This window comes from Carya illinoinensis, chromosome 6 (genome assembly GCF_018687715.1).
Source record: "Carya illinoinensis cultivar Pawnee chromosome 6, C.illinoinensisPawnee_v1, whole genome shotgun sequence".
NCBI lineage: Eukaryota > Viridiplantae > Streptophyta > Magnoliopsida > Fagales > Juglandaceae > Carya > Carya illinoinensis.
Window position 1 is genome coordinate 30,892,776 of NC_056757.1, and position 27,770 is coordinate 30,920,545.

Sequence of the window (27,770 nt, forward strand, 5' to 3'; positions counted from 1 at the left end):
TATTTTTTCCTTACTTAAAACCTATATACTCAATAACATAGACATGTATATTATCTTCAGAATTGGAGTCTGTGAGCAGTAACTGGAACACCATAAAGATTCAATCGGACTTTATGGCTTTCAAGCTTACGTACACTAACACTAACACGACTGATGTAATCATGCAAGCATCATAATATAAACAATTGTCAATTTTTCTGTTTTAAACCTGTCCTGACAATTAACTTGCACCAGTTTTCCTTTTATGAAGTTGAAGAGGTTGTATTGTAGCTTACAATATCCCAATATATACCCTAAAAATTGAAGTTTTACTTACCTTTCCATATTCAAAAAGTTCATTTTCAAAATTTTTATTGTTTTAGAAGAGTACTGAATACAAGTTAGGAGTATCCATGAAAATCGGAACCCTTGTAGAAGCATCTGAGTTACATAAGAGAAAAACAATATGCAAAATATAAAGATTGACTTGTAAAGATGTATATAGGAAGAGGACCTATAAAAAAAAAGATGTATATAGGAAGAGGGGGCTTGCTACTTTTTCCTGTTAAACTATTGTGGGCCTTAATTTTGTGATTTTACATACTTCATTAATACCAGTATTGGAAGTTTCCTTTTTGGTTGGTATGCTGAATTTGTAATACATTTTGAGTATACTGATCTCTTTTTATCTCCTCAGACATCTACACACGTTTGTTTGGTAACAGACTTTTGCCCTGGTGGAGAATTGTTTGCTTTGCTTGACAAGCAGCCAATGAAATTTTTTAAAGAGGAATCTGCGAGGTACTCTTGGTCTGTGCTCTTGTACATATATGAGTGCAAAAGAAACTTGAGGCATGATTTTTATTAGAAATTCATGGTATTGACAACATATTTTAGCCAGTCGAAACTCTTGATTGTACTGGAATTTTGCTACCATCAAAGTTGATATAAATTGTCTCATGTGGTTGCTGCAACTATAAATGTTATGACTTCATTATCCCTTGCAAAATGCCTCTAAAACTGGGTTGTTAATTGTTGGAAAACTCTGCATACCATACTCCCATCCCACTTTCATCCCACTATGATGACGTGGCATTGCTCATCAACCTCTGCATTTTTCTTTAAAGAAAATAAAGGATGATCCAAGGATGATAAAAGTGCCACATTTTACACACTGGGATGAAAGTGGGAGGGGAGTGTGTGATGTAACATTACTCTTTCGGTGCTAACTTTTATTAATCTCTAGGTTCTATGTGGCAGAGGTCATCATTGGGTTGGAGTACCTCCACTGTTTAGGTATTTTAAAAACATGAGAATCTTGTGTCTTTACTGTATTACTCAAGTTTTTTCCCCTTTACCTTTTGCTTATATAATGAATCAGATGAGACCACCTGGAAATTTTATATGCAAGTGCTGCCTAGGACAGTGGAAATCATTGTTGAGATATAAGAATCGAATCATTTCCCGAGTCCAAATGTAGGGAAAATAACACGTTACTGTTAGCGAGAGGGAGAAACATGAAAAAGACTTAACGATTATTTTCATTTGTATGTTATTTGTTTATTTTTTACTTATAAAAAAAATGATGCTCAAACCACAATTGGCATTCCTCTCTCTAGGCCAAATGCGCACACAAAGCTACTGAAGAAACCAGAAAGAGTTCCATTTACCAAAACAGAATGGTGCACCATAGAAATACAATCCACTATCCAAGATCACCATTTTTTTCCAGACCCTTATATCCTCAACAAGCATAAAAGAAAATCTCAATTGACAGTATCATAGGCTTTCTTGATCTGCGTTGTATAGCACCTCTAGCTCTGTGGATACATGCCTACTAGCCTAGCTGTCGTTAGCTATAAGAATAGAGTCTGGGATTTGTCTACCTCTGGCAAAGAAATTCTAGGGCCATGATATGATCTTCTATTGTGGACAGACATTAAAGGAATTCAAAATTATATCTTTCAATTCTTTCTTCCTTTGGACACCCTCTATAGACTTTAATGGGCTAACTTTTCTTTATTTTCATGAATTGATAGGTGACTCTCTTATACAACTTGTGTACTTGGGTGCGCCTTTTGTACTTTTTGAAGTTTTTTTAACTCATTAAAAAAATATAGGACGAAAGACGTATTTTAATAGATATTAACTGGTGAATTCTTTATGCACAAGATGTTTGGTTATTAAAAAAATATAGGAATGTACTAATAAAAAAATACATATATATAGGAATGTAACCAAACTAATAGCACATGTTACCTAACAGTTAACTGATTTTCATATAATATTTAGTTTGAAGGGTAATACAAAATGTTACCATCTAAAAATAGTGCTTATCTTTGGCTACAAAATTCAGAATCTCTACCATAGAGCATTGGTCCATCAGAATCCTTTAGAAACTGAGTTCCTGCTTATGATACAGTTATAGTAGAGTAGCCTAATTATCTAGCATATCAATTGATACTGGTAAGTGTAACAGGCTTTACTGGATGATTATATCAATCCACATCAATGAAGAGGAAGAAATTTCAGCATTGCACTTATTAATTTTTTTCCCATGCCTTTGCACAGGAGTAGTTTATCGTGACCTGAAGCCTGAAAATATCTTGCTACAAAAGGATGGACATGTTGTACTAACTGACTTTGATCTATCATTTATGACCTCGAGTAAACCCCAAGTACGTTACATTTTCTGTCAGAATATTTTCCGCTTTACATTTTGCAGACTCGTAGATGAGCTTCTTTTGTTTCCTACTATGGTGTTAGTTGTCTTCATTACAAGGCCACCTTAAGTTGACAATGTAGAAATAGATATTAAAATAGTGATAAAAGTAAAAGTATCTATTTAAAGTGCAAAATGTTCACAGGAAAGCAATCCACTGCTCTTTTCCTTACTGATGGATCATGCATGGAAAATCTATTCTGTGTATTCGACAGGCTGTGTGATTGAAGCCAGAATCTTCCTGTTGTTCACTCTTCTAAATTGTATATCTTTCTTTTCATGAAATGGTGGAAGCATGTGGTTCAATTCCACTGTAGTAGAAGTTTTTTGCTTCCCTTTCTTGGTTCTATCACCTCATTATCAGTATGCCATCAAAATAAGCTTTATACTCCAATTATTTACTCCCAAATACTGTTGAAAATTCTCTTTGGATCTATTCTTATCCATTCAGAATAATTTTGACCCATGAAATGTGGGAAACTTGAATGACTAATCTTCTTAGTTTTTCCTTTCTGTTTAACAATTATTAGTTGCTTAAAGTGGTAACTACTGACTGCTCTTACATGCTACTGTGTACTGCAGATCATCACACACCCACTACCTCGTAATAGGAGGCAATCTAGGAGTCAACCACCACTAACATTTGTTGCAGAGCCAGTTACCCAGTCAAACTCATTTGTTGGAACTGAAGAATATATTGCTCCTGTATGGTGAATCTTCAATCACGCTAAATGTCCATGTGCTTCATGCCATTTTAGTCCATAATTTATCACATAAGACAAAACCATTGTTTTGGTTTCTGTCAGATTCTAGAATTCTCGGGAAATTCTTCAAACCATCTTTTATGGAATGTTTTAAATGTCTTAAATATGTATTTTCCGGGCATCCATGGAAAGATAATTGTTAGGTGAACTTGTATGTCCTGCAAGTCCTTTTCTGCTTCATGCCCTTTTGCATGCGCCCAATTGCTAAGGACGTTACGTCCCTATACTAGGTTCTGGATCTAGTCCTATATGGAACTCAGCTTTGATGTCCCGGATAAGAATTTCTAGTATAGGCTTTTCATAATTTGTAAGAAATATGTTTCTGTTTCAGAACATGCGAGCTGTTCCATAATCCTGATCATCTTTAGCAGGAAGTGGTTTTAAAAGCTACAAAGATTATTGGCTATGAGAATTATAACGAGAGTAAGGGCTGGTTTAGATAGTGAGATGAGAATTTTTGATTTCAGATGAAAATTGAAAGTTGAATAAAATATTATGTTTTATTATTATTATTGTTTTGGGATTTGAAAAAGTTGAATTGGGAAGGTTGATTTGTTTATTATATTTCGTGTAAGAATTTTAAAAAGTTGTAATGTTGAGATAAGAATTTTGTATCTCATCCCACCTGCCAAATCTGCCCTAAAAATATTTTATCCACTAATTTCTTTTCAAAGTTCTTGTGTATTCTTGATTTCAGGAAATTATTACAGGTTCTGGACATAGTAGCGCCATTGATTGGTGGGCTCTTGGTAAGCATATTCTCAATCATGATATACAACTCTGATGTGTTCTGTCAGTTATTATTACTATTTACATTATTACTGTATCTACAAAGGTTATTGCACTGCACTGGGCATTGAAGGCATAAGCCTCCAGACACGGCATTAATTTTTTAATGCTTTTATTAGGTGGGGTATCAGAGTTGTAATGCTGGCATTTTGCCATTCTTTGATCAATATAATTATTTATTTATCAAAAAAAATTTTAATGCTTTTATTGTAGATTATAAGCATATAAAACATAGTAACAATTCGGAAAAAAAAAAAATTGAAAAATGTTGTGTAGGACAATCTTGAGCATATTTATATAGCAAAACAAAGAAAAATCGTCAACTCCTCATCACATCCAATTACATCAACATTACCATGAATAGTCAAGTATTTAATAATGTACAGGACTTATGCCTCATGATTTAAGGCATGAAATACTCATTTTTTTAATATGCTTTGGCTCACTAGGTGTATGCATGATGAGATTCCTGATTAAATTTGAAAGAATCAAGGCATTTTGGAACTGCTACACTCTGAAGCTAGACTTTTGAAGTTTTATTTAATTCTGGATATAGAGGGTGACATAAGCAACTTCTTTCTTTGTTTATTTTACTAATAATGTGTTTTCTGTACAATGCATAATAATTTTGCACGTTCTTTTGTCTTTTGTCGTTATTGCCCCGAAGTGATTCTTGTTTAATATCCAGGTATCTTCTTGTATGAGATGCTCTATGGTCGTACACCTTTTAGGGGGAAGAATAGGCAGAAAACATTTACCAATATCTTGCACAAAGTTCTGACCTTTCCAAGCAGCATTTCTGTGAGTTCAGAAATTTTTTATGAGCTTGTGTATGTGTAGGGAAATTTTTGCTTTACTATCCAGCTGGAGGTTTTGGTTGATGATGTATGTGTAGGGACAACATTTAACAATAGAGTGGAATTAATGCTAGTCAACTCTACTTTTGCTTAAAACTTGACCCTAACTTCTGCTTATAGTGAAGAGCAATACATGGAATTTTGCAACAAAAAAGATTCCAGATAACCTGGGTTTAGCCCAAAATTCCTACTGCCAAAGAAGTGGAAACACTCTCTAAAGTCATGAAAGTTTTAATATATAAAAAATTAACACAAGGTTGTAAGCTGACACTTGGGTCCAGGCCTTTTTTCAGCATTTAGGTTATTGCTTAAAAAGAGACAAAAAAGAGAGTAAGGGATCCATCATCACGAGCCAGAACTGACCAGCCCAGAAAGCATAACAAAAAATGACATTTTACGCTCTGCACAAACTTATTGCAACAGAAAAACAAAACCAATGTTTAAATGACTGGAAATATTATCAGGGAAGAGCCAAGATCTTTGCAGCTGCAGGTACTGCTAATTGCTCTGGACTTTTTTGCTGTTGCTAATACTATTAGTCTTGCATCTCAAACTCCCGATCTCTGACTTTGGCTGCTTATGAAATATTGGTTAGAAGTTCTAGAAAGTTTCAAAATGTACAAACAGTTAGTTGAAAGCCTAGAGTTTACTTCTACCGATATCCGTCAGATAAGTTTTTGATAAAATGTTCATCAGGAAAGTCATGATTTAATTAAGGCTCCGTTTACTAAGTGGACATCGTTTGTGGAAAATAAATATATTGCATTGCAAAAGGAGACAGCTCGTCATCAAAACTGTGAAGTTAGTAATGCAAATGGTCCTTGAAGAACCATGGATATGCCTTGTTCTAAGGAATGGACTGTTGTTATCTATGATAAACTTATTCCTTGTAGGTCACAAGATCAGTAGTTATGTGTTCTTGGAGCTTCTCTGCTGATTATGCAGCAACTAACCTTAATGCTGCAGGTAAGTCTTACAGCCAGACAGTTGATTTACGCATTGTTGCAAAGAGACCCTACCAGCCGTTTAGGATCAAGTACTGGTGCCAATGAAATCAAAGCACATCCTTTTTTCCATGGACTTAATTGGCCTCTAATCCGCTGCATGGTAATAGATGAATCCTTCATTCTGGTTCTTACAAATAATGATAAACGACTTGAAAACCTGCTGAGAACTATTGTTTACAGACTAAAAATATTGTTTACCCATGCACTCACTCGTCTTGATTATCGGCTTGATTGTATGCAGAGTCCACCGCCATTGGATATGCCTCTTCAATGCATCGGGAAAAATCCAAACGCCAAGGAAGCACGGTGGGAAGATGATGGAGTGCTTGTTCAGTCTACAGATATGGAGATTTTTTGAAGGTTCTCATTATTTGTTAATCAATATTTAGATTCCATTCTTCATGCTGTCACTGCAAACAGATGCTAGAATGTTCACCATGTTCATCTACATCAGCGTTTATTAGAACGTTACATTTGTGGACAAATCCTACAGCTGATGTTTGAATTTAGCTTTTTGAACATATGATTATTAGCGTCCTTTGGGTTTTACACATTTTCTGTATCAACTGTGCAGGCAGGTATTGTGTTGCCGAAATTGAATCTCGTGATGTTGGTGGAGGCCCAGAGGGCCACCTCAACTTTGATAAATGCAAGTAAAATAATCATCAGGAAGGATCCTGTCGCATGCTTTTATCTTGGTTGGGCTTGGCTGTATCAATGGCCTGTATGCAGGGAGAAAGTGGTGTAGAGATTCGGTATTATCAGAACTGTTACTATCTGTTCTAAATAAAGTACATGTTGGTCAGTTTCCAAGTCTGTCGAGATACATTTCCTTCTAAGTTACAAATACACTAATTTGCAGATGTGGAAATAACTAATAGGATGAAGAATATCTTCTTCTTCTTCTTCTTCTTTTTTTTAATAAATTATTCATCTATGAATAATCCCAAGGGAAATACTTACTTCACAAAAATAATTATATATATATAAAATAAAAAAATAAAAAGAACAGCCATCTTATAAACTGACTTGCCTTAATGGGATTAGACTGAATCTAGTATTACTTTATGAATATTATCTGTGCGGCTCAAAAATAGAAGATTGTTTTTTATTTTATTTTTTAATTATAAGAAACGAAAATGCATACGCGAGTCCCATCGCCTTTCAACTAGCCGCTAAACATACCCTTGGAATAGTGGAATGGTATTGCTTACAAAATGCCAAACAGAAAAATGACCTCCAGTATCTGGAAGATGAATAAACCATATACAACATGTAATCAAAGGAAAAAATTCAAAGGCAAAAATCGTACAATCTTGAGAACACAAACAACAAAAAGGTGCATTCCAGTTGTTAAAAGACTGACAGACTCAGAATAACAAAAATAAAGACAGCACTTCAATGTCAATATATAAGGCAACTACAAACGTCTGTCCTCTACTTTGTAGCCTGAGCAATTATATTACTTATTGTACTGCGCTGCTCTTTCGCGGTCTCTACCAATGAATCCTAATAACCAACAGTATAATGCACTCAGCAAATGGTAAATTTGCCAAACAAAGGCATCAATACAGAGAAAAGAGCACATACCTGCGCAGATATTAACCGTGCAACTGTCTTCTTGCTAGGCTCCTGAAGTTCGCCAGCAATCAAGAGTTCATCCAATATATAGTAGGCCTTCACGTGTGACGGTATCAAAAAGTGAATCAAATGAGCTTTAGGTGGACATAAAACCATCCTCAAATACCAGGAGAGCAGAAAAGCTGGCCATAAAAGGCACGCAAAGTGCAAATACCTTGTGGAAGTTGAAAATCAAGTCCAGCTCACAGACCTGCAAAGCATTAATAGATTAGTGGGATGTCTATCCTTTATCAACGATCAAATAAAAAAGAGTGGACTGCTCTTATAAATGAGTCAGATTACGATTCACTAACACTGCCGAAGTATCGGTCCAGAATCTCCACGTAATGATGAATTATTTCAAGAATCTCTAATTCGTTGTCTTCTTGATCAATGCACATGCAGAAATACAGGCTAGCATACCTACACGGACAGCGGCTCATATTAAAGACAAAAAATAATATTTCTCAAGAAAGAGGTTTTCATCGCCGTCAAACATGGTCATATGCTTGCATTACCTTTTATAAACAACTTTGTAACCTTTCCATTCAACAAAATTACACAGCTTGGGTCCTCGGGTAAGGATCACTCCACTTAGCTCCCGTATAACCTTCACAGAAAATGCAAAAAATATATGCATATATATATATATATATATCAATATTGGGAAAAAAACATGCACATAATATTCAGAAACATCATCATGAACAATACGCAGTTAGAAATGCGATTACAATACACCTTATTTTACAATCAACCAATGGGGTTGTCACTTCATTAAAAATAATTTCAATTTTACATAAATCCACCATTTGAAATAGACTTGCAATATAGTTTTGAAAGAGTTGTAAATTTATCATTTTCCTTAGTCTTCAACCCTATAAAAATTATCACCCCAAAGATCAATAGTGGTTTTCTACACTATGTTCTTTTCTCAGCATTCACATTCATCTTGACAACAGTATATCAAACAAATAAAATGCATCTATTTCTCTGAATTATATAAAGCCTTGGTAATTGGGAATAAATACAAATTCACAATCAAGCGAAAGATTTAAGATCTATTTTTTATATCGGTAAAAAATTTATATTGATCAAAAGAGTAGGCAAAAGCCCAAGTATACAGGAAGAGAGATTTAAGATCTGAACTACACAAAAAAATGCGGGTGATACCTTAGTTCTTTCCTTCTGCGAATAAGGCGAATACCATTTTGTCAACCTCACTTTTCCTTGCCGACTAATAAGAAGCACAAAGTGAATCTACAACAAGTACAGGAATATAGACTGTTAAAGAAGCAGCAAACATAATAACCTCATCATGCCCCGAACCCGGAAAAACTACCGCACAGTCGCAACGAGCGTGTAGAATTGTGGTCAAGATCGATAGATCTGAGTGACATGATTCTTGAACTAACAAAGCCACCCAAATAGAGAACACTCACAAATTAAATCATAACCACAACAGCCAACAGCAAATGCGAGAGTTTAGGCGTGATTTCAAAATTTTAACCGAATGGAGAAGCACAGATCTACAACAGTTAAAGCCAACGCAAGTATATATTTTTACGAACGAATACAATAGCAGCAGTGAATTTAAAATCTAAATTAGAAAAAAGGCAATGAAAGAGAAACAGATAGAAAACGTATGTATAAATAGATAGAAACAACCGCAGTCAACGACCACCATCGCATAAAGTTTCAAAGATATATAAGGAATTCGTTACTCATAAATTTCGAGCTGCAAGAACAAGCTCCGGATCTAATATCCCTGTCATTCATATTAAGCTAACAATTAATTCATTCACTCGCTAACAATACCATTTCTCTGGGTGTTTCGCAATGAGATCAAATGCCGCTGCCCAAAAAGCTCAGAAATTCCGAAACGACACGCCAATTATACTTTGTTTTTCTTCTCTGAATTCTCTTAAAAGAGGCCACCCGCCCTCGAGACGAATGCCAGACACAGACACCTTATTCCAGGCTTTAGCTGATAAAGACGAGATATTGGGCCCTAAAATTGCAGCCGGAGAAATCACTCAGGGCCCACCTCAATCAATATGTATATTTTCAAGGAATTTCCTTCCTTCCAACTTTAGTTTGGAGGAAAACTTTATATTTATATAAAAATGGATCGAAATTATAATGTTATAAATATTTTTATTTCATTATTACGGATAAATATTTTAATACATCAGAATGATTCATTTTGTTTTAGGAAATTTGAATTTTATGTGTTCATAATTTCTTAGACATCACCTTTTCTTTTCACGCAACAAGTCTTGCATATGTTACATGGCATCTGAGAGGGGATGGCTAATGAAAGACATGTCGTCCCCTATATCATACCAGCCATTATTTTGTCACCAGTTTTATGTTTTATTTTATGGCTAAACTAAGTAGCTATGCATTGCCTGCATCCACTTTTCACATTCATTCACTCCTTTTTGATTGGTACATTCATTCCTATGTTGTTTTACTTTTGGCTTTTGCCAACGGCAAAGATATGCATTAGGCCGCTGGAGCACCACATGCTCAATACAACATAAACTCATCAGGTATCAATTACAATATAGATAAAAGTAAATGTAATGAGGCAGTTCCTTCTTGTCTGGATCCGACTACCATCAACTTGGCAGCAAAAATTAAAAATTAAGGCAGACTGAATCACAGAGATCTGCTAGGGCATTGAGAATTATCTTTGGTGAAGTTTGATCAGCATTTAAACTATCTGTACATTCATATCATCTTCTTCACTTGGCTAGCTTGAATTAAACAATTCCCGACCCTGTGGTGCGCATAAGAAGCGGACTCTTAGATGACCAAAGCCTTCGGCGATGGCAATTTAAGATCTCCATGTCCTACAAGGTCAAAGCACCTTATTTTAGATACGGTGGAAACTTAGAGACCCTATTTGCAATCCAAAAGAAGAAATATAGAAGGGAAGAAAAAGGAAAGATATAAGATCAATTACCAAATAAACCCCTTGATGAAAGTTTTCTCTGGGGTGGAAAGATATAAGATCAATTACCAAATAAACCCCTTGATGAAAGTTTTCTCTGGGGTTGGTGAAAGCACAAGGCGCACTTATATGCAAGCGCTGCCTAGAGCTTAGGCACAAAGCACAAGCATGCAGGCCCTGATTGAAGTGAAACACACATGACAGTCAAGTGATCAACTAGTGAGGTTAAAGCGCGCTTATGTAACTGCACTTCACTTTTGGTAAGCAGAACGCTTCAGCCTCGGTGCTTTGCACATCAGTGTGCTTTCACCAACATAGTTTTATCTCCACTGATAATTCTGGAACTAAATTACACCTGTAACAACTGTAAATTGAAAGAAAGTGAACTAAGTTATGCACTCATAACTCTCCTCCTCCTCTACCTCCTAATCTTCCTCCAAAGCACCTTTGCTACTACTGGGACCACAGCCGCCTCCGAAAATTCATATATACTACTACTACTACCACCACCAGACAGACAAATACTCACCACTGCCGCATCCTACCCCTAGCACCCACCCATGAAGATTCACTTAAGAATGGATGGTAACTTCTTGCAACATAAAAATTTTAGCCTCATTTTCCTTCTATACGTTGAATAGAAAGTATTCGTTTAGAAATTACTAGCGTCGCCGAGGATGAGCATGGAAAGCTTGACCCAGTACACAGGGTGCAAGTCCAACAGATATAGAAATAGAGATGGGGGGAATAGGGAAACATTAGACCAAGTGGAGAAGCAGAAGTATTCGCTGACCATAGGCTCCGGCCTCCATATTGTTCAAAATGAAGGTTAGTATGGAGATATTTAGAAAATAATTTCAGTTGTTGTCTACTGCTAGTACTAGCTTACAGAAAGAAAACCAGTCTGTCTGTTTAACAAAATAACGCTACCCAGTGGGATTAAAAATTCCCTCAACCACATAAAGCATTAGAAATTATAACAGTACCACAGCAATTACACTAATGACTCTGAATGACTGAACGCGCTTCACATGCTGTCTGGCATGTGAGGATGGATAAAAGAAAAGCAAGGAAATATATTCATGGCAGGCGAGGATAGAAAGAAAACCTTACAATATTTATCAGAAACCTCAAAAACGAAATGTTGCCTCTCGGCTTTCGTTCCCAAAGATAGCTTCCCAAACAGATGGATGTGTTGGCTTTTTCTCCATATATTCTTTAATAGCTTTCTTGTTGACGAAAAATCCCTTTTGCGTTAAGGTTGCAATTACGGTCCGAGCTTCTTCAACACCCTTATTCAAACACAACCTAGCGACCAAGCCCAGAAAGGTGGTGATATTTGGAGAATGACCAGCTTCCAACATCTCGATGCAAAAGGCAGCAGCGTCGTCCAACTCGTCGCACTGATACAGACCCTGTATCAAGACAGAGTAAGAGAAGGCATTAGGAGAAATGCCATTGTTTTGCATTTTCCTGAAAATCCTTTTGGCATCCTCAAATTTGTGGGCCTTGCAGAAGCCATCGACAACAGCAGTGTAAATAACAACTTCGGGAATGGTACCCTTCTCGCGCATTAAACCGAAGAGCTTCATGGCTTCTTGAACCAGGCCGTCTTTGCAAAGGCCATCGAGCATGGCCACAGCATTGGGGATGAGACCCGTCTCCTTGAGTTTCTTGAAGATCTCATCCGCATCTTGGGCCGGAGGCGGCGTTGGTGTATCCGCCTTCCCTTCCTCTTGTTGTTGTTGTTGGAGCCGGTTGGGGAACTTTTCCCCCTTGTTTAAACCACCACCAGCACCAAGCTTGAATTTCTCCAGGAATTCAAAGCTGTCTTTGTCACTATCGGCAGACGGTCTTCTGTTGCGAATATGAATGTCAGACTTTGAGTTTCCTTGGCCTCTCAAAGGCCGATTCGGAATGGGCTCCGGAGGAAAATATGTGAGTTTTTCGCCACTTACACTTCCACCTCCATCTCCACCTCCCGTTCTCACGGATCGTTCTCTGATGCCGCCGTCATCTTCGAGGGAGCGAGAACTCAAACAGCGGCGTAATTCCACCCAACGGTAAAGGGGCTTCGAAATAAGCTTAGAAATCCGACCCTGAACTTGCAGCGATGCCATGTATAAGAATGAAATGAGAAGGCGACGAAGCTAGGGTTTAGGGTTTTTGTTTTCTGCCTTTGCTGTGCGCAGCACTAGTCTAAACCCGCCATTGGAGGTTAAATGAGTCATTTTAAGGTCAGCGAAGAGGGCAATTACGGTAAAACGGTAAGCAGATAAGGCAAATTCTTTTTGAGGCTTTTCCGCTCTGTTTTCGTTTTGGCTAAAACACAAATACTGCCCCGGCCTCCATTCCCATACCTCTCTGCTTCCGCATCCACCTCCGGCGCCGGCAATGGACTTGTAGATTGAGTGAAATCATAGAGGTTTTTTGCACTTCTGCATTTGATTGTTCTCCGAATGCTTCTTAGCTTTTAATCAAAAGGTAAGCGGCTCTCTTCGTATATAGAAGCTGCCACACCTGTGTCCTAGTAATAATCCTCTTCCAATGGAGTTTTTGATTTATTCATGGGGTGTATTTTCGAAATAATTATTATATTTTCTTTGCTATGTTCTCATAAATCTTAAAATTTGCCATCTTTCTGTTTTGGGTTTTGGGTTTATTCGGTTCGTGATGCTTATCATCATCACCATTTCCCGATGATTGTTTTGACGAATGAAATACAACATCCCTTCTGAAAATCTCTCTACTTACAACTGAAAAACCTGTAAATGTAGAGTTTTGTTAGCGTTCGTTGATCTAAATAACAAATGTCACACATTGTTAGGGGATATGGAAATATGCAGCAGTCAACGTGGTAGTAGCATCATTTGGTTCTTCAGGGATAGAGGCTTTGATGATAAAAGTATTCAAGAGATGTTCAAAAAGTGCAAGCGCCTTGAGGCTGTGCAAAGTGAGAATGCCTCCCAGAACTGGGCTTACCTGAAAAGCATTGGCATTCATGAGAGAAAGCTCCCTTCTATTGTTTCAAAGTGTCCCAAGATACTTGCACTGGGTCTCCACGAGAAGCTTGTCCCCATGGTTGAGTGCCTCTCCACGCTCGGTCCAAAACCCCAAGAAGTTGCTGCTGCCATTGCCAAATTCCCCCACATACTCTCCCATAGTGTGGAAGAGAAGCTCTGTCCACTTTTGGCCTTCTTTCAGGCACTCGGTGTCCCTGAAAAGCAACTTGGCAAGATGATATTACTCAACCCGAGGCTCATCAGCTACAGCATCGAATCGAAGTTGACAGAGATAGTGGACTTTCTTGCTACTCTTGGCCTTACCAGAGATGGAATGATTGGCAAAGTTCTAGCAAAAAACCCCTTTATTATGGGTTATAGCGTTGACAAAAGGCTACGCCCTACTTCAGATTTTTTAAAATCGGTAGGTCTTACGAAGCACAATCTTCAATCAGTGGCAATGAACTTCCCTGAAGTTCTTTGTCGAGATGCGAACAAGGTACTGCGACCCAATTTTGCTTATTTAAAAAGATGTGGTTTTGGAGATCACCAGATTGCAGTTTTGATAACTGGTTTTCCTCCCATTCTGATCAAGAGCATCAGGAATTCTTTAGAACCTCGAATCAGGTTTCTGGTGGAGGTAATGGGGAGACAGATTGATGAAGTCACTGATTATCCTGACTTCTTTCGGCATGGGTTGAAGAAGAGATTACAGCTGCGGCACAAACTTTTGAAGGAGAAGAATATAGCTTGTAGCTTGAGTGAAATGCTGGACTGTAATCAAAAGAAGTTCTTAATGAAGTTTGGTTTGTTTGAAGGGTATGCCTAAGGTACTCTTCTTTTTCATGCAATTTTCTTAGAATTTAGGTTGGGTTGCTTTTGTAATTTATATTTTTGTTCTTGGATGTGGAGTGCATTTTAACTATCAAATGGTTCTGGGTGCATCCATTGAAAACTTCTGACTTCAGTATCTGATGAAGTGACTTTCACTCGTTCAAGAGACATGTTAAGATATATAGGACCATAGGTGCCCTGGATCCATGGGTGACCAACTAAATGCCGTGGCTACAAGCCTACAACATTGTTTTTTGAGTCTGAATATGTAAGAATCTGATCTGGCTTCACTGTATGCCATATTAATTGTTATTAACATATGGCAGGTGACACGCAGGGTTTCAAACTTTCAAGCCTTAAGTTTTTGAAGAAACCAACCAATTAGATCATAATATACACTCCAAGACAGAATACAAGATAAACAATAGGTTCAAGAAATCAACAGCACGCGGCCTGCTTGTGTATGGATGATCATCTGCGGAGATTTGAGGAAACATTAATGCAACAATTCACGAGTTTACATGGAGTCCAGAAAAAAAAATTGGGCTTCTTTAAAAACTTCCCATTTTAATGCAAAGGAGAATGCCTAAGCCACTTCAGGAGCTCAAAGTTTTAAAAGACTCCGGGAGGAGTCAAGCCCTCTGGGTGTTACGTCCTGTACATCCACATTAATCATTAATCACATGAGAAAAACCTTTGGAAGAGACTGTTTGAGTTGAAGTCGTACTCTCAGTGATGCTCAAGGAAGGTCCCATGGAAGGCCATGTGAAGGCAGGTTTGAATGGAGGTACATGGGGAGTGAGCATGGTACCGGCTATGATCTGGAATATGGCCTGCGTTTGAGGCCTCTCACTGGCAATGGGATGTGTGCATGCGAGCCCAAGAAGTAAAAACCTCTTAGCTTCATCAACCACATAGTCTTTGCCAAGCCTCTCATCTACAGCTTCAAGAATGCTGCCCTCGCGGTGTAACGTCCAAACCCAATCGACCAAGGAATAGAGATGGTGGTTGTAATTGATTTGGATCCGAGGACTTCTGCCACACACGACCTCAAGCACCACTATCCCAAAACCAAACACATCAGATTCAGGCGTGGCTTTCCCTGTGTGGAAGCACTCTGGAGCAACATAGCCCAAGGTGCCTGCGACTCCAGCTAATCCTAGTTCTGCGTAGGAATTCCGGCCATTATCCAAGGCTCGGGCAAGCCCAAAATCACCCAGGCGAGCGTTGTAGTCGGAGTCTAGCAAAATGTTGCTGGCTTTGAGGTCACGATGCACCACTTTCTGATCATACTCGTTGTGCAGATAATGCAATGCTGACGCCACACCGGCTAGTATCCTGGATCGGCATTCCCAATTCAAAGTGTTCTGGTTGGAACCCTCGTATAGCTGTTCATCAAGGCTACCATTTGGCATGAAGTCGTACAAGAGGAGTAACTTTCCTTTGGCATAGCACCACCCTGAACAAAGACCCAGTAGCTACATGTTAGGATGGCAATAATCCGGGATGAAAACTGGCACATACACATATTCGAAACCTTTTAATATCTAGAGTGGAAGAAAGATAATCACATAAAGTATATCCCATGACACACTTGTTAAACATTTGATGTTGATAAGAAAATTATTCACACGAGCAACAATATTAATAAATTACTATGATACTCAAGAAAGAATCTTGGTTTCTAAAATCAGGACCCCATATGCGTCAGAGGGAAAATATCATTAAGCCAAAGGCCTGTTGGTTAAGTTGACTTTGTGATATATGGGGTTTTAATTTAATTGGCAATAAAGACAAAAAAACATCTGAAAATTATTGGAGACTCGAATACAGAAAAGAGTTCTCTCTCGCCAGAACATGTAAGCGTAATATATACGTACTTGCATATTAATCTTGGCCAGAGAATGATTGGTGACGTAAATGAGAGAACAAAGAAGATTTCTGGGTCTCATCGAATACAAGGATCAATGAAAATAGATGTTCAAAGGGCCAACTTCGATCGTATCTGATCTTATTTTTTCCATCTATTTCTTTAGCGACCGCGCGAAAATCACGGCAAATAAAATCAGATGATGTTACTTTCTGGATAAAGCTTGAGATTATGTTTGAATAATTTAAGGATGTACGGATTGCGAGCTGTGACAAATCATTCCCAAAAGAAAACCAGCAGGCCAGGGAGAAAAGTAAGAACCGTACGGCCTTCCAAGAAAGAACATGATGTACAGAAATTATAAAGAACGTGAAGAGAAAGAAGTTTAATTACCAACTAAGCGGACGAGATGTTTATGGCGAAGGCGGTGAATAATGGTGAGCTCAGCCAAGAAATCATCTTTGCTTTTGATGTCGTCTCTGGAGAAACGCTTGACAGCTATTTCACTAGCAATACCGTGATCTTTGGCATTCAGAATCCCTTTGTAAACGATCCCAAAACCACCTTCACCCAGCTTCAGACTCTCATGGAAGTTGTTCGTTGCCTTCTTTATATCTTTGTACTTGAATTCCCTGGGCATCCCAGGCAACCATCTCAAGTGCGTATCGAAAACGCCCTTGTACTCCTTATCACTGCTACGGCTGCTTCTCTTTCTCTTGTTCACGTACAGAACACCGCACAGGATTAACAATGTCGCCACCGGGACTCCAATCCCAGCACCTATCTTCAACCAAGTCAAATCACTTTTCCCGGGCAGAATATCTATCTTTAGATCCCATTTCAAGACGCAATTCAACTGAATATTCATATCATCACCTGTAGAAGCAGCAAACCCAAAGAAGGATTCTTGTCTGACGTAGTCTTTCAGGTTTATGTCCTCGCTGAGAAGAGGTTTTTCAGGCTTGGGCACCCCTTCTTTCGCCATGAAAATCTCCATCAGCTTGGACGCGCCATTGTACTGCACCCATACGGTGTAATTAGCGGGAATTTGGGGAGATAATCTGATGCCATGATCATCGAGAGTGACGGTCTTGATTGATCTAACAGAGTTGATGTTAAGGCCAATATGATTGTCATCTGGATCATTAATGTCCTCTTGCTTTCTGGTATCAAATTCTATGGCCACCATCTGGTTAGCACGGTTCCCATCGGTTGCAGCGCTGGTAAGCCCAAGCCATTGCCCGTAACTTTCTTCAGGTCTAGATATATCGGGGGCTATGAGAAAAGCAAGGCCCTCCCCAGCAGTCCAGTTTGCTTCTCTGTAAATATTTATGACGAAAGTCGAGTTGAAGGAGGCTGTATCATTGGAAGACCAAAGCCTGAAAGATCGTGAAAACATAGCGCGGCCGGACTTGTTTCGGAGTCTGCCCAAATCATTTCTTGAATCTGGAGTTATCTGAAAGGCTCCTAAATCAATTTCTGCAGAGCCTCCAAACTTCAAGTGCTGGCCGTCCCTCGTCTGATCAAAGTTTTCAAACGAGAAATGATCCCTTCCCACGACTGGTACTTGAGCTTGCATGTATGCTGGATGCAGAAGGCTGATCAGCAGAATAATGGCAACGGCGATTATCGAACTTCCGTTTGAGATACCCATTTTGTTTGAGCGAATGAAGGACAAGATCAATGCACGTGTGTTTGGGAGGAGGGGGCGCGGGGGGGTTGGAGGATCAAATGATCGCACTTTGCTACCTTTTCTCTATATTAATATCCTTAGTTAGAAATATGAGCCGTCGAGCCGATTTCCCACGCCGCCGCGTCAATCTTGATGAACATTTGGACCCATTCCACGAAATTATATCTTCTCTGTTTCTTGTAAATCTAGGCGATCTGCATAAACACGTCCTTCAATTTAAAAAAGTCAAAGCTATGTTTCGTGAGTGAGGTGATCTCCTTGAATATTACGTTATTACTATTCATTATCATTATAAATTATTTATTATTTATTTATTATTATTTACAAATAATTTGAAATCACTTTAATATTTAAACATAATCTTAATATTCATACCTAGTGAAAAATATCTACTTATATAACTCTTTTATAACTATTTTACAATTCTATATAGAATTAACGAATAGTTTTTACACATCATCTAGTTTTTATATAATTAGAAGACAAATGAGGAGTGGATCATGACGTAAATTGCTTATATATAGCTAGGAATAAAGTTCCATATTTTGAAAATTACATATCTCTATATATATATATGTATATTAAAATATATAAATATAGATAGATATATAAATAGATATACATATTTATTCCTTCAAAGATTAATGATGAAATGGACGTACGGCTACTACGGCCGATATTGTTGATAATTTGATATATATGGAGTTTTGGACGTTATAAAGTTCTCAACTTGAAATGTTTATGTCTTATTTAATTAAAAATTCCAACCACCCAAATTTGAATTCATTTGGAGAACTGTATTTAATTAAGCACTACTTCGAACTACGCGTTAGGTTTGACTCAAACATACAGAGATAATTATATTTTTATAAAAAGAAAAATAATAATTATAGTCATTAATAGCATATTTTTATATATACATACATACATATGTATGCAACCTTCATTCATATTGCTTTATGGCCTTTGATGATCTCATGCGACCAAGTACATTAGAGTACTGGTATTGACTTTATCAAAAGTCAATACATCTTCAAATTTTGATGAATTTATTTAAAATAAACTTGCATTCAATTTATCAAAAAAGTTTTTAGAAAATTTTGAGTTACAGTATTTGTTACTCTTTCTTCAAATTTGAAGGTCTACTATTTCACCTTCAAATTAATATTTTATTCTAATTTTAATAGACAATAATTTTATTTTATTTTATTTTAAATTAGTTGGGAATCAATTATTTAAGTTCTAAATTAAACTATTAATGTCCATATGGTTAGTAAATTACAAAATATGAAAAAAAATTAAAAATATTATTATTAAAAAAAATAGTATTATATTATTATTTTGATGAATCTAATAACTAATTCAATGTAAAATTATAGATACGAAAGTTTTAGATTTATAAAAAATTTGTACTTCTATCAAATTTTAAAAATAAATTTAATGAGTCTAATGCTAGTGCTCTTAGATTATTACAAATGAATGAAAATGTGTACAAATTAATATATTAATATCGTATTTCGTACGTTTTTAAAATTAATATATTAATATTGTGTTTCGTAAGCTTTTGAAGAAAAATCTCCTTACATATTAAGGCATGTCAAGAGATGATAAAAAGTAGAAGAAAAATGAAATTTTTTACGCATCCAAATGGTCAAAGTACTTCCCATTAAAAAGCTAATCTATCTTTAGGTACTTATAGTATGATCGGTACTTTTGTGTCTAACAACTCTAGTAGCTTTTCGTGTTTCAAAAGTTTTAGACCCGCTTGATTATATGGATACTATGAAATATTTTAAATAGTTATAAATAAAATATTATTATAATATAATTTTTTAATATTAATATTGTATTAGAATTAAAAAAAATTAAATTATTTATTATATTTTATATAAAAATTTGAAAAAGTTGTAATGATAAGTTGAGATGAGATGAAATGAAATTTTTAGTTTTATGTAACCAATCCGGATCTTAATTTAATGAAGAGTAATGTTACTTTTTTTTTCTTTTTTTTTTAATTTTTATTACAATTAACATATTAATTATTTAGTGAGATATATTCTAAGTACTTTTATACGTCCGACTGGTATTACTTAAATGAAAAATACTCATAATGCGATATATTAATTGGTAGAACTCTTTAACAATAAAATTCAGAAGTAGGGAAAAATATTGATCATGTTTAGAGAGAAAAAGAGAACAATAAATGAAGATTTTGTTATAATTATCCCATATCAATTGTAAAAGTGGATAGCGGTAAGTTTAGAAGTGTAAGGAAAAGTCTTATTCTTTAAATTAGTTTTTAGGATTGAGAGAGATTCATGACTATTTAAACTAATATCAGAGTCCAGGTTTATCAATAATTTAAGGGAGAAATAGATTATCGTTATTCTAACTTAGAGTCCAAGATGTGAGAAGAAAGATTGTTGAAATTATCACATATAAATAATATTCATAACTGGTAATTAATTGACAAGTGTGATCACATCTTGAACTAATTTTTAAAATTGAGAAATGGTTCAAACTAATTCATGACTTTAGAAAAAGAAAGTGACAACTTTTGTTATTTAATTCACATATTTTAGGGAACGAAGAGATCATGATCATATAAGTAGATAGAACTTGATTTCAGTAGTGGCTATCCAAAGTGGAAATTAAAGCTGAAGGAATGGGGAAGGGTGGTCCTGTGTAATCATGTATATATGGAGGCTAGTAGCTACTCTTTATGGAACGCCGACTCTAATAAAGTCAAAAAGGCAAAAGCTAGCATGTCGGAAAGGACTTGATTCACAAACTGTTCGATCGAGTTGGCCGTCTCCAAGCATGCGCTGCCACTGTCCACTAGTACCAAAGTTTAGCTGGTTAACTCCTCTATCTAGCTTTGACCATCATGTTCTGTGAATTAGTACATGGAATATTGCGCCCTTTTGGCTCACTTGTTTATCTTTTGATTGGTATTTGTTAGGTGCCAGATTGCAAGCCGCGTCAACCCTTGGTCAGATGACCCAAATGTGACGTTGATCGTGAAGGTGTGCAAGACCCATGTTTGGATAAAAGAGAAATATTAGAACTATAACAAGATTTTATAAAATTAAATTTATAAATTAATATAATTTTATATGATATATTAAATTATAAAATATCACATTAAATCATATCAATTTATAAATTTATTTTAATAAAATAATCTTTTTATAATTAAAATCTTTTTATAAAATAACATAATAATGATAGACGGCTATATATATATATATATATATATATATGATTTTGTTTTACGAGATTTGAAGTCAAAGATTTATATTATTGACATTATTCATTATCAGTACAAGGGGGATCATGGGGATCATGAGAAATCCATCAATTTAGGAAGCATGCTTCTCTATTTCCTCTTGCTGATTTTCAAACACTCATTTTTCCCTTTTACTTTTTCAACAGCAAGATATATATAATATATATAGAGTCAAACAATTCATTTAACAAACCCTAAAACCCCATTTTCCATACTAGGATGGCCGTGGGTTTGTCCTAACTTAGAGAAAGAAATGGATCTTGTTTCAATATGTTTATTTTCCTGATCATTCTCTCAAGGTATCGTTGAACTTTCGCTTTAAACTTTTATATGTTCATATCTTCGACATTAATTTAATAATGTTTTGGTGCACTTGTACACATGGACTTCACCTAACATTTCATTGATGCTAAGAATGTAAAAATATCCATAAAAATGAACAATTTGAAAAAGTCTCAGATTTCATCATGATCACTAGAGAAAGTTCTTTATCATGCAAGAAAGTTTTCAGATGAAGAATTTAGACATCAAGAAATTGATGATGAATTAACAGTTACAATTCCACAAGAAGATCTGTTTGCATCAAATCATTTAATTTTTAAACAAAAACACGCATATGAATTACTTCTCGAGACTTTACTTCTCAACAAATATGATGTATTTTTCATTGATGGTCCTGCTGACACTAGAAAAACATTTATATACAAAGCACTTCTTGTTGAAATTAGATCAAAACATTTGATAGCATCTGCAACTGCATCATCTGGTGTTGCTGCATCAATTTTACCTGAGGCCGAACAGCACATTTATGCTTTAAAATTTCATTAAATATAGAAAAAGAATAGTACATACAATATTAGCAAACAATGAAATCTTGCTAAATTATTGCGTTTTACAAAATTAATTATATGAGACGAAGCACCTATATCTGGAAAACATTCTATAGAGGCAGTGGATAAGATGTTACAAGATATAAATGATACAAACCTTCATTTTAGTGAAAAAGTTATTGTTTTTGGCGGAGATTTTCGTCAAGTATTACATGTAATTCGTAAAAACACAAAAGAAGAACAAATTGATGCAAGTTTAACCTATTCTCATTTATGGTCTTCTTTAACCAAAATTAAATTAACAGAAAATATGAGAGCTAAATTGGATCCTGATTTTTCTTGTTATTTAATCGAAGTTGGTAATGGTAATGAACCAATTATTGTTAATGATATGATCAAAATTCCAATAGAAATGCTTATTCAATATAATAATGATGTTGAATCTTTAAATTCTTTATTAGAAGCTATTTTTGGAGACATACCAAATTATTCAAACAATTTAATTAAAATGACGAATCGAGCTATATTAACACCAAAAAAACATTCAGTTGACGAAATAAATGCTATAATTATTGAAAAATTTCCTATGATATGGTGCGATATTATAGTTTTGATGAAACAATTGATGCATCTGAACAAGATGTAATGGAAGATTTTTTAAATACTTTAACACCAAATATATTGCCACCACATGAATTATTGCTTAAAAACAATTGTCATATCATGTTACTTAGAAATATAAATCATTCATAAGGTTTATGCAATGGCACACGATTGATTTGTTGTAATTTGAATCGTAAAGTTATTGATGCAAAAATTTCAGTTAGTCATCACAAAGGGAAAATAGTTTTTATTCTCAGAATTTCATTCTTACCAGATATAAATGAAAATAATGGTTTTCCATTTAAACGAACACAATTTTTCATCAAATTAAGTTTTACAATGACAATAAATAAATCACAAGAACAAACATTAAATTCTGTCAGAATATATTTATCAAACCAGTATTTTCTCATGGACAATTATATGTAGCATTATCAATAGCCAAAACTGCCAATTCAGTAAAAATTCTTATAAGACCAACTACAATTGATAACTATGAAAAAAATTGTACAAAAAATATTGTGTATAAATATCTTTTAAAAATAACAAACTCATTATAATGCTATATAAATAGTCATATTTAATATCTTCTTTAGTCTGCTCAACTGATGTTTTTCAAATATTGTTATCATTTATACATTCTATTTTTTTTAATTATATTATATAGTTTATAATATATATAGTAATACTTATCTATCTTCTAATTTATAAACACAGCAAATATGCAAACCATTTATGCATCAATCAAAGACATTACTCCAGCTACCAAAAACTGGAAAGTAAAAATGCTCGTTGCAGAAAAATCTCCAAAAAGAATTGCATGAAACTTAATAACAAAATATCAGAACCTCATATTGATAACTCCTCAAGTAGGAATCATTTTATATTTATTATATTTTATACATTTTAATCTATAAACATCTTTTTCTATTATATTTGTTATATTGTATTTACTATTGATATATAAATATTTATCTGTTTAAATTCAATTGATTAATTCTTCAATGTTTTTTTTATAGGAAAATCGATTACAAACAGTAATATTTGGTAAAGATATCGATCTACGCGATGATACATTGCAGATTTTTTAATCTTATTATATAGGCAATGTATATGTGAAAGTAATATATCCAAGACACAAAATAGAACTGCATGAATATCAATGGATCATCAATTCAAGGACTATTATTGAAAATGTGGAAGATGACAAATTAGTGCTAAAGGCTCTAGAGTACAATATCATCCCTTTCAATGAGCTTGATGCTTATAAAGATAACAATTTTGAAATAGGTAATAACTATATAAATAATTATTATATATAATTATATACTTTCGTTTCATTACGAATTAACAACAAATATTTTGGTGAAATAGAGATTTTAGCTATTGCAATCCAAATGATGCCACCAAGAGAAGTCAACACTGTTAATGAAAAGACAACAGTTCAAAATATACAACTTATTGATGAGAGGTTTAAACATATCTCTAATTACATTTTTTATTTAACACATTATAATATTTTTATTATTACAAACTTCATTCTATTTCTAAGTTGTATAGCCTAAAGCCTTTACGTTTAACAATGTAGGCTTGATTTGTTGATGACGAGTGTCAATAAATTTCAAACATCATTACAGCAAAACCAATCATTCTTGGATTGCGAATTAAATTGGTTCTTATAATGGTATTTTTTATTAAAAATAATACTCTTATTAATTATTTATCATGTATTTATATATTGGCTAATACATATTTATAATGCAGGTCTATCTTTATCATCACAATCGACAAGCGTGTTTACCATCGATCATCTTTTAGTAGCTGCAATTTCGTTACGTACATGGTAAATTATTTTTTAAAAAAAATTATTTCAATAATTAATTTTATAAAATCTAAATTATTTATTGTTTCATTCATTATAACATAATATTGTATAATTTTAACACATATTATCATTTTTTTTACTACAAACATCGCTTTAACTATTAAATGTAACTTTTTTTTTACTATATACATTGCTTTAATTATTAATCTAACTTTTTAGGGCAACCCAAAATGATGCATTACTAGAAGAGATAATTGCCAAGAGTTTCAATTGTGACGCCCCCAAATTTCGTTTGGGATCGAACGGACATTTGAAGCGTCGAGACATGCAATACAAGGTTACCTGCCCCCGTTCATGACATATAAGATGCAATATTCCTAACATGCATCTAACATTATGCAATATTCGCAGCGGATAATTTTTTTTTTCTTTAACAATACTATGCACCAAACTGAAAATATCTCAAATACTTAAAACATACTTCATATATAAAGATCCATTAAATAACTAAGATCACAGCACTAGTCCAAAATAGTTATGATCCAAAAGTACTGGAGATGCAACTCCATCGTACAAATAGTAATTTAACTACTATATTAACATTAACGACGCACCGTCGTTCAGTCGACTGTGTCTAGTTGGTCAACTCCTGATCCTCCTTCAGGTCTTGTAACAAAGATCTACCATTTGGGAGAATGGTAGTTGGGACTACCACAGTGAGATTTGATTACAAATCTCAGTAAGTTAACAAAACAAACTTCCATACAGGCTAATGATGCATGGATGACAGTAAAAGCATGAATGTATAATTAAATTCATAAGTAATTGAAGCATATCTTGACGTACAATATAGCATAATTGACATAATTTAAATTGATACGTGAACTGAACTTAACTTGACATGAACTTGATCTGAAACTTGACTTAACATAAAAAATACATACTCCACAGTTGTTGTGGCCCCATGTATTCTACACGTCATAATGCAATTAAATACATACTCCACAGTTGTTGTGGCCTAATGTATTTTACGTGTCACAATACAGTTAAATACATACTCCACAGTTGTTGTGGCCCCATGTATTTTACGTGTCACAATTGCTGTGTCTCACGTAGTGTATGCGTCACAATTGTTGTGATCCCATACTTCGTGTGCCACAGTTGTTGTGGACTCCACAAAACTGAATGTAACTTAAGATGAAACATGACTGGAATACGAAAGGACTGAAGCCCTAACGTAACATAATGTGATTTGAACATAACTTGAAAGACATGACCAATTTGAGATAAAAATATTTCGTAACATGACATATAATAGACAACATATTTAATATGACATACTTGCAACAGTGAATATTACATGACTTGACATACATGTAATAGATGACATACTTAACATGACGTACTTGTAATGTATAGAAATATATGACAGAATATATTATGTAACAGTTTTCATATACATGACAGAATATATTATGTAACAGATAAAAACTGATGACAGAATAAATTCTATATAACAGACAATTATGTTATAACTTGGCATGGCATGACATATATGGTAACACACATATATATACACTGTAATTCATTTACTTAACACACATACATAGTAGACTGCTAGTAAGTTAAAAGCTAACTTACCTCGATTTCTGTATTTCTTATAAAACCTTAAGCGCGATCATGAGGAACTGTAATTAGTGATTTTAAAAGTTAGCATTAAATCACTAATAAATTAAAATATGAAAAATACTAAGTTAAAGAATAAAATTTCTATTTTACTCTTTGCATGTAGGAAAATGACCGTTTTACCCATAATTTAAGGATTTTGCATACTAACTCCAAAAGTCACCAAAATTTACATACCTCATGTAAATTTTATCCTTAATTCAAATATCAATTTAGAAAAATTTAAAACTAATCACAACTATTAAAACTCCATAGGGCCGAAATTCTCATGTGCTATTTCCATTGATTTTTGTTTCTAACTTGTTTTGATCAACCTTTTGATCTATGACTTATAAATATGTGATCTTCAAATCAAACCATCACATGGTTTAAAAAGATGTCCTAAAATATATATAAGCTTCTAATTCAAGATCACATGGTTAGAAATTAACCAAAACATAAATTTAGCCAAGAACATCCACACTTTGGCTTATCTGAATATCTCTTTGCATAAAATTTCATATCTTTGAAACTAACATCAAATGTCTTCAAAATAATAATATAACATGTATATAAGATGCTTAGGATCCTCCAATAAAATTATCAAAGTCATTGGAATAGGTTTAGACCACCAAAGAGTTAAACTTTCTCAAAATAGAAATTGTTTTTCCTATTCCAGTTTCTAAGTTTCTAAATCTAAGAAAATCTTTCATCAAAACCTTTAATCATGCAAAAATCCTCAACCAATAGTCATATATACACGTTAACAATATTTCATAAAAATTTCGGACCAATATCCATCCATTAGCTTGGTCAAAAACTCCAAAATATAACATATTCTCCAGTTTATCTTCTAGAATGACATTTCTATAGTTTACATAATATTTGACTGACCAAATGATCTTTAAATTGGACAAATAAGATATCTATGTAAACTAGACTAAAAAAAGAACAACTTATATGAAGAAGACTTTATGATAAAACACTTACAAAAGCTTCAAAATGGGCGTGCAAAATAACTCCTAAAAGCTGTCCGAGAGAAAGTGTTTGATATTCTTTTAAAGGAACGTGTAAATGAAGATAAGTTCGTGGGTGATGGCTGGAGATACTTGTGGACGAGATAAGAAAGATGATAAGGCTGGAGTTGAGAGTTGAGTGTAGGTTTTTCCTAACCAAAATATCTATAAAAGATCATCTCAAGATATTTCTATCCAATAATATCTACAAAAATCAACTTAAGATATTTTTATCTACTAATATCTATAAAAATCAACTCAAGATATTTTTACCCAATAATATTCACGAAAATTACCTCAAGATATTTCTTTTTTATTTTTTTTATCCAATAATATCCACAAAATCAGCTTAGGCTATTTTCCAAAAGTGGAGAGTATATTTGGAAGAGTAAGGTGACTAAATTTTTTCCATGTGTCCTATTAAAACTTTCTAACTATCTCCAATA

At 34.5% G+C, this 27,770-nt stretch overlaps 5 protein-coding genes across 23 annotated transcripts in view; 2 read left to right on the forward strand and 3 right to left on the reverse strand.

The window, feature by feature from the left end:
* LOC122312332 (phototropin-2-like) overlaps nt 1-7,026 on the forward strand; it is a 28,015-nt gene extending 20,989 nt beyond the window's left edge. For 10 of the 13 annotated variants that reach the window (XM_043126895.1, XM_043126898.1, XM_043126892.1 and 7 more), the window contains 10 exons: nt 677-780; nt 1,226-1,275; nt 2,019-2,048; nt 2,551-2,657; nt 3,284-3,406; nt 4,163-4,214; nt 4,943-5,055; nt 6,078-6,218; nt 6,360-6,478; nt 6,693-7,026. In XM_043126895.1, coding sequence (XP_042982829.1) covers nt 677-780; nt 1,226-1,275; nt 2,019-2,048; nt 2,551-2,657; nt 3,284-3,406; nt 4,163-4,214; nt 4,943-5,055; nt 6,078-6,218; nt 6,360-6,476 — 837 coding nt within the window. In that variant the 3' untranslated portion in view covers nt 6,477-6,478; nt 6,693-7,026. The remainder of the gene's footprint in view (nt 1-676; nt 781-1,225; nt 1,276-2,018; nt 2,049-2,550; nt 2,658-3,283; nt 3,407-4,162; nt 4,215-4,942; nt 5,056-6,077; nt 6,219-6,359; nt 6,479-6,692) is intronic. The other 3 variants (XM_043126901.1, XM_043126899.1, XM_043126902.1) reach the window with 3 other exon arrangements.
* A 249-nt stretch (nt 7,027-7,275) lies between these two features.
* Nucleotides 7,276-9,762, reverse strand: LOC122312339 (AP-1 complex subunit sigma-2). The gene is made up of 7 exons (XM_043126911.1): nt 9,557-9,762; nt 8,912-8,998; nt 8,257-8,348; nt 8,053-8,161; nt 7,914-7,949; nt 7,709-7,795; nt 7,276-7,627 (listed from the first exon to the last, which is right to left on the reverse strand). Exons 1-7 carry the CDS (start codon nt 9,557-9,559, stop codon nt 7,556-7,558), a joined length of 486 nt encoding a protein of 161 aa, XP_042982845.1. The 5' UTR covers nt 9,560-9,762; the 3' UTR covers nt 7,276-7,555.
* A 484-nt stretch (nt 9,763-10,246) lies between these two features.
* On the reverse strand, nt 10,247-12,961 carry LOC122312338 (pentatricopeptide repeat-containing protein At4g38150-like). Of its 5 annotated transcripts, none has more exons than XR_006243166.1 (3): nt 11,811-12,961; nt 10,767-11,061; nt 10,247-10,596 (listed from the first exon to the last, which is right to left on the reverse strand). XR_006243166.1 is itself a non-coding variant. In XM_043126908.1 (2 exons), exon 1 carries the CDS (start codon nt 12,815-12,817, stop codon nt 11,828-11,830), a length of 990 nt encoding a protein of 329 aa, XP_042982842.1. In that variant the 5' UTR covers nt 12,818-12,961; the 3' UTR covers nt 10,247-10,596; nt 11,811-11,827. The 5 variants fall into 5 exon arrangements, 2 of the variants coding, with proteins under 2 accessions (XP_042982842.1, XP_042982844.1); XR_006243167.1 differs by having other exon boundaries at nt 11,806-12,961; XR_006243165.1 differs by having other exon boundaries at nt 10,767-12,961.
* Nucleotides 12,962-13,012: 51 nt separating this feature from the next.
* LOC122312337 (transcription termination factor MTERF6, chloroplastic/mitochondrial) lies at nt 13,013-14,999 on the forward strand. 2 transcript variants are annotated; one of them, XM_043126907.1, is made up of 3 exons: nt 13,013-13,181; nt 13,525-14,529; nt 14,860-14,999. In XM_043126907.1, exon 2 carries the CDS (start codon nt 13,530-13,532, stop codon nt 14,526-14,528), a length of 999 nt encoding a protein of 332 aa, XP_042982841.1. In that variant the 5' UTR covers nt 13,013-13,181; nt 13,525-13,529; the 3' UTR covers nt 14,529; nt 14,860-14,999. The 2 variants fall into 2 exon arrangements, with proteins under 2 accessions (XP_042982841.1, XP_042982840.1); XM_043126906.1 differs by lacking the exon at nt 14,860-14,999 and having other exon boundaries at nt 13,014-13,181; nt 13,525-14,654.
* Nucleotides 14,998-18,242, reverse strand: LOC122312334 (probable L-type lectin-domain containing receptor kinase S.5). Of its 2 annotated transcripts, XM_043126904.1 has the most exons (3): nt 16,797-18,242; nt 15,261-15,992; nt 14,998-15,188 (listed from the first exon to the last, which is right to left on the reverse strand). In XM_043126904.1, the coding sequence occupies exons 1-3, from the start codon at nt 18,055-18,057 to the stop codon at nt 15,166-15,168; spliced, it is 2,016 nt and encodes a 671-aa protein (XP_042982838.1). In that variant the 5' UTR covers nt 18,058-18,242; the 3' UTR covers nt 14,998-15,165. The 2 variants fall into 2 exon arrangements, with proteins under 2 accessions (XP_042982838.1, XP_042982837.1); XM_043126903.1 differs by having other exon boundaries at nt 14,998-15,992; nt 16,797-18,240.
* Between the last annotated feature and the right edge of the window lie 9,528 nt (nt 18,243-27,770).

Coding starts and splice junctions, on each gene's coding strand:
- LOC122312338 (XM_043126908.1), bottom strand. CDS start 12,817: ATGGCATCGCTGCAAGTTCAGGGTCGGATTTCTAAGCTTATTTCGAAG.
- LOC122312334 (XM_043126903.1), bottom strand. CDS start 18,057: ATGGGTATCTCAAACGGAAGTTCGATAATCGCCGTTGCCATTATTCTG. Junction 15,993..16,796: donor ACATCTCGTCCGCTTAGTTG/GTAATTAAACTT, acceptor GTCTTTGTTCAG/GGTGGTGCTATGCCAAAGGA.
- LOC122312337 (XM_043126907.1), top strand. CDS start 13,530: ATGGAAATATGCAGCAGTCAACGTGGTAGTAGCATCATTTGGTTCTTC.
- LOC122312339 (XM_043126911.1), bottom strand. Junction 8,162..8,256: donor TACAAAGTTGTTTATAAAAG/GTAATGCAAGCA, acceptor CTGTCCGTGTAG/GTATGCTAGCCTGTATTTCT. Junction 7,796..7,913: donor TGATTTTCAACTTCCACAAG/GTATTTGCACTT, acceptor TCACACGTGAAG/GCCTACTATATATTGGATGA.